At 37.7% G+C, this 11678-nt stretch overlaps 1 protein-coding gene across 3 annotated transcripts in view; it reads right to left on the reverse strand.

Annotated features, from left to right (window-relative positions):
- The window catches only part of ttc3 (tetratricopeptide repeat domain 3), a 49183-nt gene extending 37541 nt beyond the window's left edge, over positions 1–11642 (reverse strand). Inside the window, exons 1-15 of one of the 3 annotated variants that reach the window (XM_053687031.1) lie at positions 11532–11642; positions 10504–10582; positions 10351–10393; positions 10094–10253; positions 8171–8249; positions 7978–8043; positions 7084–7213; positions 6291–6376; positions 6000–6094; positions 5859–5921; positions 5688–5742; positions 5039–5231; positions 4827–4875; positions 4651–4726; positions 2129–2165 (exon numbers count right to left, since the gene is read on the reverse strand). In XM_053687031.1, the coding sequence (XP_053543006.1) occupies positions 2129–2165; positions 4651–4726; positions 4827–4875; positions 5039–5231; positions 5688–5742; positions 5859–5921; positions 6000–6094; positions 6291–6376; positions 7084–7213; positions 7978–8043; positions 8171–8249; positions 10094–10253; positions 10351–10393; positions 10504–10582; positions 11532–11539 (1219 nt within the window). In that variant the 5' untranslated portion in view covers positions 11540–11642. The remainder of the gene's footprint in view (positions 1–2128; positions 2166–4650; positions 4727–4826; positions 4876–5038; positions 5232–5687; positions 5743–5858; positions 5922–5999; positions 6095–6290; positions 6377–7083; positions 7214–7977; positions 8044–8170; positions 8250–10093; positions 10254–10350; positions 10394–10503; positions 10583–11531) is intronic. The other 2 variants (XM_053687030.1, XM_017488992.3) reach the window with 2 other exon arrangements.
- Between the last annotated feature and the right edge of the window lie 36 nt (positions 11643–11678).

The raw sequence follows: 11678 nt of genomic DNA on the forward strand, positions 1-11678 counted from the left end.
AAGTAAAGGGTTAATAAGGACAATCGTTGAGATTGTCATAATTGGAGTCAGAGAACATTAAAAGAGAATCATATTTAAAGTTGACAAATTGTTCTTTAAAATGTTAATACATCACAGAATGGAAAGACAATAACACATAAAAAGCCTTTTGCCACTCCTTTGGATACCATTGTTGAACTAGCAGCTGGTCTCTACAGGGCCTGCAGCAATATTAGAAATATTGCAGCCATTTTGTCCAGTACTGGTTGCTCCAAAATTCTTCCGATGTCTAGGTAGAGTGGCAAAAAGGAAGCTTTGACGGATGGATAGATACATGGATAGATAGAACGAACCACCCAAATGTTTTATGGACTGATGAGACCAAAGTTGAACTTTTTGGCCATAATACCAAAAGATATGTTGGTGAAAAACAAAAAACAGAACATCACCAAAAGAACACCATCCCCACAGTTAGCACATGGAGGTGGAAGCATCACGTTTTGGGGCTGTTTTTCTTCAGATGGAATTGGGGCTTAAATCAGGGTGGAGGGAATAATGGATAGCTCCAAATACCAGACATCTTTGACACTTTTGGCAGAAAACCTCAAGCCTTCTGTTGTAACTCTTAAGATGAAGTGGAATTTCTCCTTTCAGCACAACAATGACCCAAAGCACACCTCTAAATCAACAAAGCAATGCCTTCACCAAAACAAGTTCAAGGTTTTGGAATGGCCCACCCAGAGTCCAGTCCTAAATCCAATTGAAAATCTGTGGGGTGACCTGAAGATGGCTGTGCAAAGGAGATGCCCAGCCAAATTGACAGAGTTTTACATGGAAGACTGGCAAAATATAGCCAAGTCAACATATACCAAACTGACTAACACTTACCCAAAAAGATTGAATGCTGTGAGAAATCTAAAGGTGCTTCAACTAAAGTATTAGTTTAGGGGTGTGCACACTTATGCAACCAGGTTTGTACATTTTGTTTTCCCTAAAATGATTGTGTTTTGAAAGAAGGAATTATTTTCACTTCAATTTATATGTTGTCATTTCACAATAAAGGCAGAACAGGTTCTGACATGACTTATATTGGTTTCATTTGCTTTCAATCACAAAAACCTGCCATTTAAACGGGGGAGTGTATACGTTTTTCTATCCACTGTACATAGCCTATGTAATCTTGTCGCAGTTCCAGTTTCAATACTTTGCAAACACTGCATCAGCTGTTACTAAAAGGTACACAGATTTTAGTGCTTACTTAATAACTGATTTAACCTTATTATCAAAAAACAAAATTGCTGGTTATAAATCTGATTTATTTATTTATTTATTTTGATGCAGTGGACTATCGAGTGTTTGGACTTTAGCATTCAATTCAAATGGTTTCTCAGATAGCATTTATTAAATGCAGTACAGAATGGTATCACGTACATGAGGTTACTTGCTGCAAAAACTTTGGCACGGAGCTAAACGTTTTGCATTTAAACAAATCAGCCCAGACAAGTAAATGTCAGCCAAGGACTACCGAGCAGGCTAAGCAAAAAAACAAAAAAAGTTCAAGAAATGTGTCTTTTTAATTTAGCAATGAATAAAAAATTAGCTAAGAAGTAAATATTGAAGCAACATCACTTATTAACTTGTCACGTTTCTTTTTCTTTTCAATTAAGTGTTTAGGGTAAAGACAAAGCCTTTTTACACAGCTTTTTCTGGTCCCTCAAATGTTGGCCTGATCCTGGTTTGAACAGGTCTTTGCATGTCTGTTGGAATAGTGCCAGGTACTGGCCTATGCAGTTCCCTTCCGTAATTGTTCGGAACATGATTTTGTGAAATGAGTCATGTACAGAAACGCAGCACATTGGTACGTACTGTCTGTACTTCTGGTACTTTCTAGAAGTCACTGTTAATCTACATCAATGACTATTTAATTTAATTAGTACCTTCTTGTCATGCACTTAATCATCTTTAGGTATACACCCAGAGTGTTGTATGACTAGACTTTAGCAAATTTAGACAAAGCAAACGTTTGTCATTTCTTTCTGAAAAGGCTTCACTTTCTCTGAGGTTTTTCATCTTATACCCTTTATTCAGTACAAATGAGAGCATCATAAATGTACACTGAAGAAAATGACTGCATTGAAACAAAACTCACCTGTTAGTTCATCTTGCTTTGTGTCTTCTGCTTTCTGCTATATAAGAACATGAAAGATTTGGTATTCATAGTTACTCAACACTCTGACCTTTTTAGATTAGACAGTTAGTATACTCATTTATCTGACATTTTATTTTACATGACTGGTTTCTTTTAAATAAAAATGAAAATACAAATAAATAAATACACAGATGACTGTCACTGATTACGTTTACATGGACAGCAATAATCTAATTATTGACCTTACTCTGAGTAAGATAATAATGTGATTTAAGGTGTTTACATGAGTCGCTTTTAGAATATTCCTTTCATGTACCCGTTTTACATGTTATAGAACATAATTACATTAACGGAAAACGTCATTACGTCACTGCACCACACCGTTGGACGTTCACTCCAGAATTTCACGTATCAACATACAGTTCGTCTTCGTTATGGTACCGTATACAGTTTTGGGTGTTTTTATTTAATTTTGTTACGGACGCTTTAAGTGCAGTTAATTATTTGTCATGCTTTACGTGCAAATAGACGACTGCTTGAAACCGTGGGCTGCGTCCCAAACCGCATACTTACTGTCTATATAGTAGCCAAGATACATGTATTTTTCCCCACTACAGGCCTATAGTAGGCAAGTATGCGGTTTGGGATGCAGTGAAAACTCACACGACGTTCATAATGTGATTAAGGTGTTTACATGTCTGTAATACACATCTAACATAATGCAACTAAAACAGGAGTACTCCACATGTCTTAATTTGATTAGTGTTTACTTCGAGTATGACCTTAATCAGATTAAGGTAATTAAAAATTGCTGTTTACATGGTAGTTTCTTAAACACAGTATTGTCTTAATCGGGTTAATAGTGGATTATTGCTGTCCATGTAAACGCACTGCCTGATTTGCTTGAGGTATGGAAAAGTGTCAGATGTCTTAGCGAGGAAAATATGAAAAATGGGTCCCAGTACCAATTGTATTGAAACACCCTTTAAACGGTTATTCAGATTTAAAAAAAAAAAAAATTATTATTCTCTCCGTTGAAATTTGAAAGGCCTGAAGATACTAAGTTAGGATGAATAGTGCAATTATCCATAGAATTGTTAAGACCTGCATCAGCCTGATCTTGGCACTTTAGCTAGAGATTTAAAATTCTTGGCCTAAACATCCTGAAGAGAATCAAAACTCCCTTCTTCCTATGCTTTCCTTGAAGAAAGTGATAGTTTTTCTACTAGCTAACTTGCATAACATACAAAAACAACTTTTCTGCTCTGCCTACACAAAAGTAGGCAAAAAAAAAGTAGGTTTTGTACATTACGTATGATTGGCATGATTCGTTGGTAGACTGTTCCGGAAAAATAAATGTTGGGCCAAAAGTAAGTTATCTTGGTATCATGATGTCCAATTTTCATGAAACGTATAAATGTTCATTACGGCAATCTGAGGACAGACCCCAAATTATGGGTCATTTAACAAATAGCTGGTTCAAGCTCAAACTCTCCATTTCATAAGTGGATATTTATGCGTGACTATCATTATCAGCCGATAAGATTTTGCCAGTGCTTTGACAGACTCGCCTTTGTTACGGAATTCGGCACATAGTACAGATAAACCTCCAGAGACACTAGTAATATAAATTTTGATTATATTCCAAATGATATTGACTGAATCTTTTGAGCTCTTAGGATCTTTAGCTACAAGGCAGTAGTGGTGTGGCAGTTAATACTCTTAGCTTCTGCGAAAAAAGCTGAGATTTCAAATCCTGGCTCCACCACGTTCTACCTGGCACATTCAGCAATGCCCAAAACTCTTGATTCATCCAATGTAAATCAGCAGAATGGTATATAATTGAAAGAAGAAGAAAAAAAGATAATTATAATATAAGTAGTTGGACCCTGATGATCACCACTTGCATTTCTAGTTCACCTAGCTCACCAGTTTCTTTAATAGAAACATTTGTACCCCTGCATCACCTGATCTTCAGCTGTCTGGTTTTGGTGAGCCTGTGCCCATTGAGCCAGAAGATTCCTGATCTTCTTCACTGTTCAATGTCTTGTGCATTCTGAGATGCTTTTCTGCTCACCACAGTTGTAAAGAGTGGTTATTTGACTTCCTGTCAATCTTGAATCGGTCTGGCTATTCTCTTCTGACCTGTCTCATCAACAAGGCGTTTCTGCCTGTGGAGCTCTTGCACTGGACACTTGTTACGTGTTTTGTTATATCGCACCATTCTGTATAAACTGTGTGAAAATCCCAGATGATTAGCAGTTTCTCAAATACGCAAACCAGGCCCTCGTCTGGCACCTTCAGGCATGCCACAAGTCACTGAGATTTTATTTGATGTGACAAACATGTGAAGCTCTTGCCCTGTATCTGCTTGAGTTTATGCATTGCGCTGCTGCCACACGATTGGATGAGCAGATCATTTCATGAATGAACAGGGGTACAATTGTTCCTATTACAGTGGCCAGCGAGTGTGTATTTGTATTGGTTCCACTTTATTAAACTATTAATTTTTGTTCTCTCACCTTATTTTCTGCAGTATCAGAGCTATGAGTTGCCTCAGGAGCTTTGTCTGGATCTACTCCACATGCTCCCTCGTGTCTATTGGAAATGAAACACTATTCAAACCAACAAACAAACAAACAAACAAAATGCACTTCTTATTGCATATTAAAAAAATAGAGCAGGGGAGGAAGGATACCGTTTACTGGATCCTTTCCTAGCCTCAGTTTTCTTCTGTTTTCCATCAGCTTGAAAAAAAGTATACATTTAAAAAGGTAAGCAGGAGGAAGAGAATAATACTGCTGCAGAGTTGTGTAGTTATTTTTCTAGTTATGGAGATCATGCTTGTGTGTGTGTGTGTGTGTGTGTGTGTGTGTGTGTGTGTGTGTGTGTGTGTGTGTGTGTGATCACCCTCTGAACATGCTGGAGCTCTGCCTCTACTTCTACCCTCAGACATCTCAGTCATGAAGCGACTGTACTGCTGCTGGAGGTCTCTCATTCCCTCCGGATCAGCACTGCAATAGCTCTGAGCTGCAATGTTGGATTCTACTGCTTTGTCTCTAGCTCCAAGGAAGAACAAGGCATCACAGAAACGATAGTGGCCCTGAAACATATCGACGGACAACAATGGGGAAATTACCAGGGAAGCGAACACTGAGAAGTGTGTGGAGGACAGAATGGTCTACATTTAGCGTGAAATAGTAAGTAAGTAAATTTTATTTATAAAGCACATTTAACACAGTGAAGCTAACCAAAGTGCTGAACAGAGTAAAGAAAATAAAATAGAAAACAGAATATAACCAAATAAAGACAGATAATAGTAAAAGATTACATTAAAACGCCTGGGAGAAGAGATATGTTTTCAGCCTCTTTTTAAAAATGATAATTAAAGGCGCAAGGCAGATGCCCAGTGGCAATTGACTCCATAATCGAGGGGCAGCAACTGAAAAAGATCTATCCCCCTTAGTTTTTAAACAGGATCGAGGGACATAAAGAAGAAACCAATCAGAAGATCTTAGAAATAATTAAAAAATAAAGTAAAATAGCAGAAGTGGTTTACCTTTGCCCAGTCTCGCTGCAGTAGAATAGCTCGCTTCCCATCACCCATTGCTTTCCTGAAGACATTTTATTATAAAAATGATTTTGCAAGCTGTATAATGCTTAAAACGAATTTGTAGAACATTTATTAGAACAGTATTTAAATCAAATGAAATGATGACACAAAACGTACAGGTATTTTTCACAACGAATATAGCAGAGTGCTCTGTTCCCGTACAAGATGTGGTTGTTGGTACTGAAACACAATACGCAAGATTGAAATACAGTTCATAATTACTGCGCTTCTGTACTAGTCAGAATATTGGGAACTTACTGGAATTTAATGGCCTTTGAGTACCATTTCACTGCAAGATCAAACTTTTTCTTCTGAAATTGTTCATTCCCTTTGTTCTTCATTTCTTCACTTTTCTGTGAAAACAAATGAAGAAACATTTTGAAATGTAATTATAGATTTTAATCTGAAGAAAAAAAAAAGTGAAGAGGCAATAAGTACTTCACTTCAAATTCTGGATGAATAGAAGAAGAAAAAAAATCTGTTTAAACTATACTTAATCTAATGCTGGTAGATCTACCTAAACAAGCTCTTATCCCGCGGAATACTTACCAGTAAACACCATTTATCCGGCTCTAACGACAGCTCCCTAAACATCTTCTTTTTGCTACATGACATCACCTGTATGTAACGAGAATCTGAGAAGAAAACAAATAAATAAATTAATGAATAAAATCAAGGCAACATTGACACATTTTGCTGCAAAAATCCCCCCCCCCCCCCTTTTTTTAAATAAATGTTTTTCAAAATTTCGAAATTGAATGGAATGAAGGAGTTCAGTTAGCAAATGAAGGAGATGGTGTTCAGCTTTGTTGGCATATAGGTCAGGCTAAGGTTCAAGCAGAACACCTGTGAGGTTTCACGACAGAAAAACGATCACCCTATCATCCAGGTACCGCGAGTTCAAATCTGGATGATGCTGATCTCTCTCCCCAATCAGTCCCAGCGACACTAGCCAATCGTGAGCATCTGTGAGCTCATGTATGCAGGAGAGGGGGGATAATTTTCAGTTTACTCGGTGTGTGTTTATAATGTGTGTGAAGTTGCCCCCCCACCCAAAACAGCAAAATGGTCTCAATCGTTTGTGCCGTAAAATGTTTGTGCTGCTTCATTTTTTTTAGAAATGAAAAGAATATTTATAGGTCATTCTGAGGTCACTCAGGCCCCCCCCCCCTCCAAATTCACCCCAAATAGTCTCGTTTGTTTGTGCTTCGTTAATAGAACAAAAATGTACAACTGTATACTGCGGCCTGTATACTTATTGAAGACATTTAGAGGAATACTCTCACCCAGATGAAAGAATGTATTTACAATGTACTGTATACAGTATAGTGCACTAACTTACACTCAGAAAATACAAAATCTAGAACTTGGTAGCGTATTTGCTTTGATCCAAGCTGAAGGAGCCTCCTGCTAAAACCTGGAGAACCAGATTCCGTTAGCCAGCTGATTGCCTTCATAAGACCATCATCTTCCTGTGGAGAAAGAGAGAGAAAGAGAGAGTTACATACATATGCAGCATTTGTTAAAACTCCCAACTAAGGATTTCAGACCTCCGACTAGGAAAAAACTAAATAAAGAACAAGCCCCAGGAACTCGGAATTCCTAGTCAGAAAGTCAAGGTGATCATCTCGCCCCGAGTTTGGCGCATGACATCATATCAACGTGGCTACTCATAGCATCAACAGTAAACAAAGCAGCTCCTCTTTACTTTTAAACGAGCTATACTGTATGTACTAGCATTTGTTTTAGATCGATAAACATAGACACGTTAACTTGTTAAATATAAAACACTGACGATACAGTTCACTGTTCTGAGGAGGTAAACATACATCACTCAACAGATAGCTTGCTAGATTTTTGTTTACAAAAGACAAACAATGAAGCCGTTCATGCCCCCACCCACCCCCCACTTTATAGCCTGAAAGCACAGAGTTCCTACTTCGAGTTAAATCAAATGCAGCACTAATCCTCTTTCATGCAAGAGACCCTTAACTACAATATTTGTTCTGTAAAAGAAATGCCAAGATTTCAAGAAAATCACTCCATATATGAAGAGCATCTTCTCATCACCATACATAAACGCAAATGAATCCTACAATAAAACTTGCTCTGCCATAATGCTAGTGCTACACCGTAAGCCAGAACATTAAAACCCTGAGTGACTTTGACAAGGGGCAAATTGTGAAGGCTAGACGACTGGGTCAGAGCATCTCCAAAACAGTTTAATCAGACTTACCATTCTAAAAGACATGCTAATCATGATCAACTCTCTTGCTTTCCTCTCAGGATCCGTGCTCGCCAGCTATAACGACAAATGAAAATGAAAAATCACAACTGGATTTTCTGACACAAATCCTGCATAGACACTTTGACGAGATTTACGTGTTATACCGAGATTTTCAAGCCGTACAGAAAACCATGATACATACACATTTTTCCACAGTGTCAAGAATGAGCTCCAAGATTTCAATTCTTTGCAGCCTTTTCAAACTCAAATCATTTGAAACACTAAGAATGACAGAAAACAAACAAACAAACAAACATTAGAATAAAATGCAGACTATACTGTTAAGGTCATTTTGTCAAGGTCTTTCAAAATATACAAGTACAATCTTAATACAAGACTAAATCCTTTTGAAAAAGCAGACATTACCCATTACTAGTATCATTATTATGATATTAAGGAAGTCATAATAATCATGTACTCTACATTCTAGGAAAGAAAATGACCAACAACGTGTCTTCATGGCACAGATTCTACATTCTCTGGACCGGTACAGGAGGAATAAACACCATTGTTCCAAGATATTCCCTCAGCTGCAGTTTTGATGATTGTAGTAGAGAGCATTGTCCTTACGTGACTCCAATAGGTGTTGAACTGGGATGAGATCTCGGTCACTATAAAGCACGTAGCATATTATTTACATAATTGTCATCCTCATCAAACCATTCAGTGAGCCCTTGAGCCCTGTAGATGGAGACAGTATCATCCTGGAAGAAACCACTCCCAACAGAATAGAAGATGTTTGATCATAGGATACAAGTGATAAAGTCAGAAGACTGCACTGGAGCACAGGCCTGATCCTGATCATAGTGTCATGATCGTGCTAATCAAAACTTTTTATGGTTAATCATTTTATAGTAAAAAAAATTTTTGCATTGAGAGACTATTAGGCACTGATTTAAAAAAAATTAATAAATAAGTCCCCCAAACAGATTTGCATCACTCTCTGACTAATTGCATGCAAATATTCCCAAATGCTCTTTGCTAAAGTCTACAATGAACATGAAGAATTCTTAAATCCCAGTAAGGGGTGACTCTTAAACCAAGTTTCACTCCATATCTCGACACGACACATCGAGTACTAATCCGATCCCAACAATTATCAATTCACAGAACAACGAATTAAAAATGTTCAATTCATTCAATTTTACTTGTATTCCACTTTAGGCGTTATCACAAAGCAGCTTTACAGAAATCCAGATTTAGATTCAGATTTCAACCCCTAATTACAAAAACCAGAGGCAACCATAGAAAGGAAACATGAGAAGATGAAGAAACCTTGGAAAAAACTTCGACTCAATAAAAAATCTGCCCTCTTCCCTATAGCGAGATGATGTCATTTCTCTTCTCCAGCTGTATATTATCAAGTCAAACAGTACCAAGTGTGTTAAAAGGATGTTCAATATGAGCATCATAGTCTTGATGATGCCATGAATCCAAGTGAGCTTATCTACTGAATCGAGGGTAAAACTTGACGCCCTGACGCCATGTCACTTTGAAGCAATTTATTTTTATATTGTCCGAGACCAGCCAGAAGAAGAAATATTTGCATACAAGTTCAAAAAAAATTCTAAGAGAAAAAGCGAGAGAAACCAGTATTTCAGACATTTCAAATGTGGAAATGCGTAAAAACTTACCCAGAACATAATAGGAAAGTTAAGCGTACAGCACTGGTTTATTTTATAGTATTTATTCTATGTGAAATGCTTTTTTCAATTATTATTATTAAGCGGTTCAAACACTGCAATATATTATGAAAATCTACTATAAGGAAAGTTATAGTGTTGTTAAATAACCACTTGCAGTGAGTCATTTGACTAAGAATTAGGAGACACATGCGTTCTTCCCACTTAAACCCAATTTTAAAAAATGTAAAGCACTTGTATTTAGACGTCAGTCCTCAGGGGTTAGATAACTTCTCTTTTCAAAGAAGTGTTGCGCAATGAGTATGTGCTGCATGCTGTAAAGCGTGGCTACTCCGACATTTCCAGTTTCAGGAATTTGCCGACGATACACGACTCGAAATTAACGCGTTTTATGTTGTTTCTATCGCAGAAGCAAAACTCACTTGTAGTCCAAGAAGCCCATGTCCACCGCCCAGGCTGTAGTGCTGTGATTGTCCTGCTGCTTGTACAGAATATGCCACCAGAACACCGAGACGTGCAGCAAGTGTCCCGCCAGTCTTCTCAGCTCGGGATCAATTTTACCCCACCGCTCGTACAAAACGTCTAAACAATTCACAAGAAAGAAGAAACACAAGCGAAGCCGTGGCGTCACTCACAGACCAAACGGCCAACCAAGCACTGTAAAATCGTGGAATCTTACCAGGTGGCTCCATGTGGATGTATGGAAATTTGTCGTGATAAACCTACACGCAGAATAATAATCATAAAAAAAAAACACATTATTATTTCTAAACTCCTCCAAACATCACATAGTTGAATGAATAAAAAAATGAATCTCTTTCCCGAAACATACAATTTTAGTCTTGTGTCGGACCACGTCTGCTGTGTCCTCAATGTCAGAATCTTCAGACTCGAACATTTCATGTCTGAAACTGCACAGATACGTTGAAGAAGAAAAACACAAACATTACTCTTTTTTTCCCCCCTTTTCCAGAAACAAGACGGGCTAAAATACAAACTATAGGGGGAAAACACAGCACTTAGAGAGATAGACAGACAGACATATACTTTGCCTGTAAATAACAGTTAAGAAATTAAAGGAGAAAAACAAAAGAGTTCAATGTTTATACTGTAAATCCAACCACATTCAGTAGCCCACACAGCCATAAAATCATTTCTGTGAAGGATTTAAGGGGGAAAAACATATAACATTTGTAATAATATGACCTCATGTGTAGTCATATACAGTAAGGTGGTGTAAAAACCTCGCCCTTGAGTTGTTGAAGTATAATTATGATGATTATGGTAGAAATTCTCCCTCCTGAACCACATTGTTAAACTGCACACTATCTCAATCCCAAATCAAACATATACCTGAAAACGCCCACTACCACACGATATAGCGTCCTGGATATTACTGGACAAACAGACGGATAATGTTTAATATGAGGTGCTCCAGAAGTTACCAAAGGGAGCGTTAGTCATTTCCTGTACTTCTGTGTTTTAGATATTTTTCAGTAGTTCTTCCCTAAAGTCTTATTATTTATCACTAAAAACTATACCTGTCATTGTCCATACCGAAACAGAAACGCAGTAGCTAGGGTTAAATGAAAGTGAAGTAAAATCAGTCAATAAGTGAACAAAAGCACTGGTTATTGTCGGTCCATCCTCACAGCATGTAAATGTATTACAATCAGGAACTAGAGTGAATAAAGGGTAGGCTAGGGTTAGCCTCGGCTGAGACAGCAGCTCGGCCCTACCACTGCTTATTCTCAGAAATAACAAAGAAAAAACACATACACGGTTCAGATGGCGCCCAGAACAGCTATCGGTGTAATCAAGTCACACACGGAGGTTCAATATAACATTCATGTCACCAACCTTTCCATGGTTCGTCAGGGTTGAGAAAGATTTCAGCAACATAAAGACACGTACATTTATTCTAGCATGAGTGAGTGTGGACTTTGAAACATAAACATGTTAGTGTCGCCCCCTGGCGAGTGTAAGAGTTATAAACTCTCCGATCCA

Source organism: Ictalurus punctatus, chromosome 16 (assembly GCF_001660625.3).
Source record: "Ictalurus punctatus breed USDA103 chromosome 16, Coco_2.0, whole genome shotgun sequence".
Classification (NCBI taxonomy): Eukaryota; Metazoa; Chordata; class Actinopteri; order Siluriformes; family Ictaluridae; genus Ictalurus; species Ictalurus punctatus.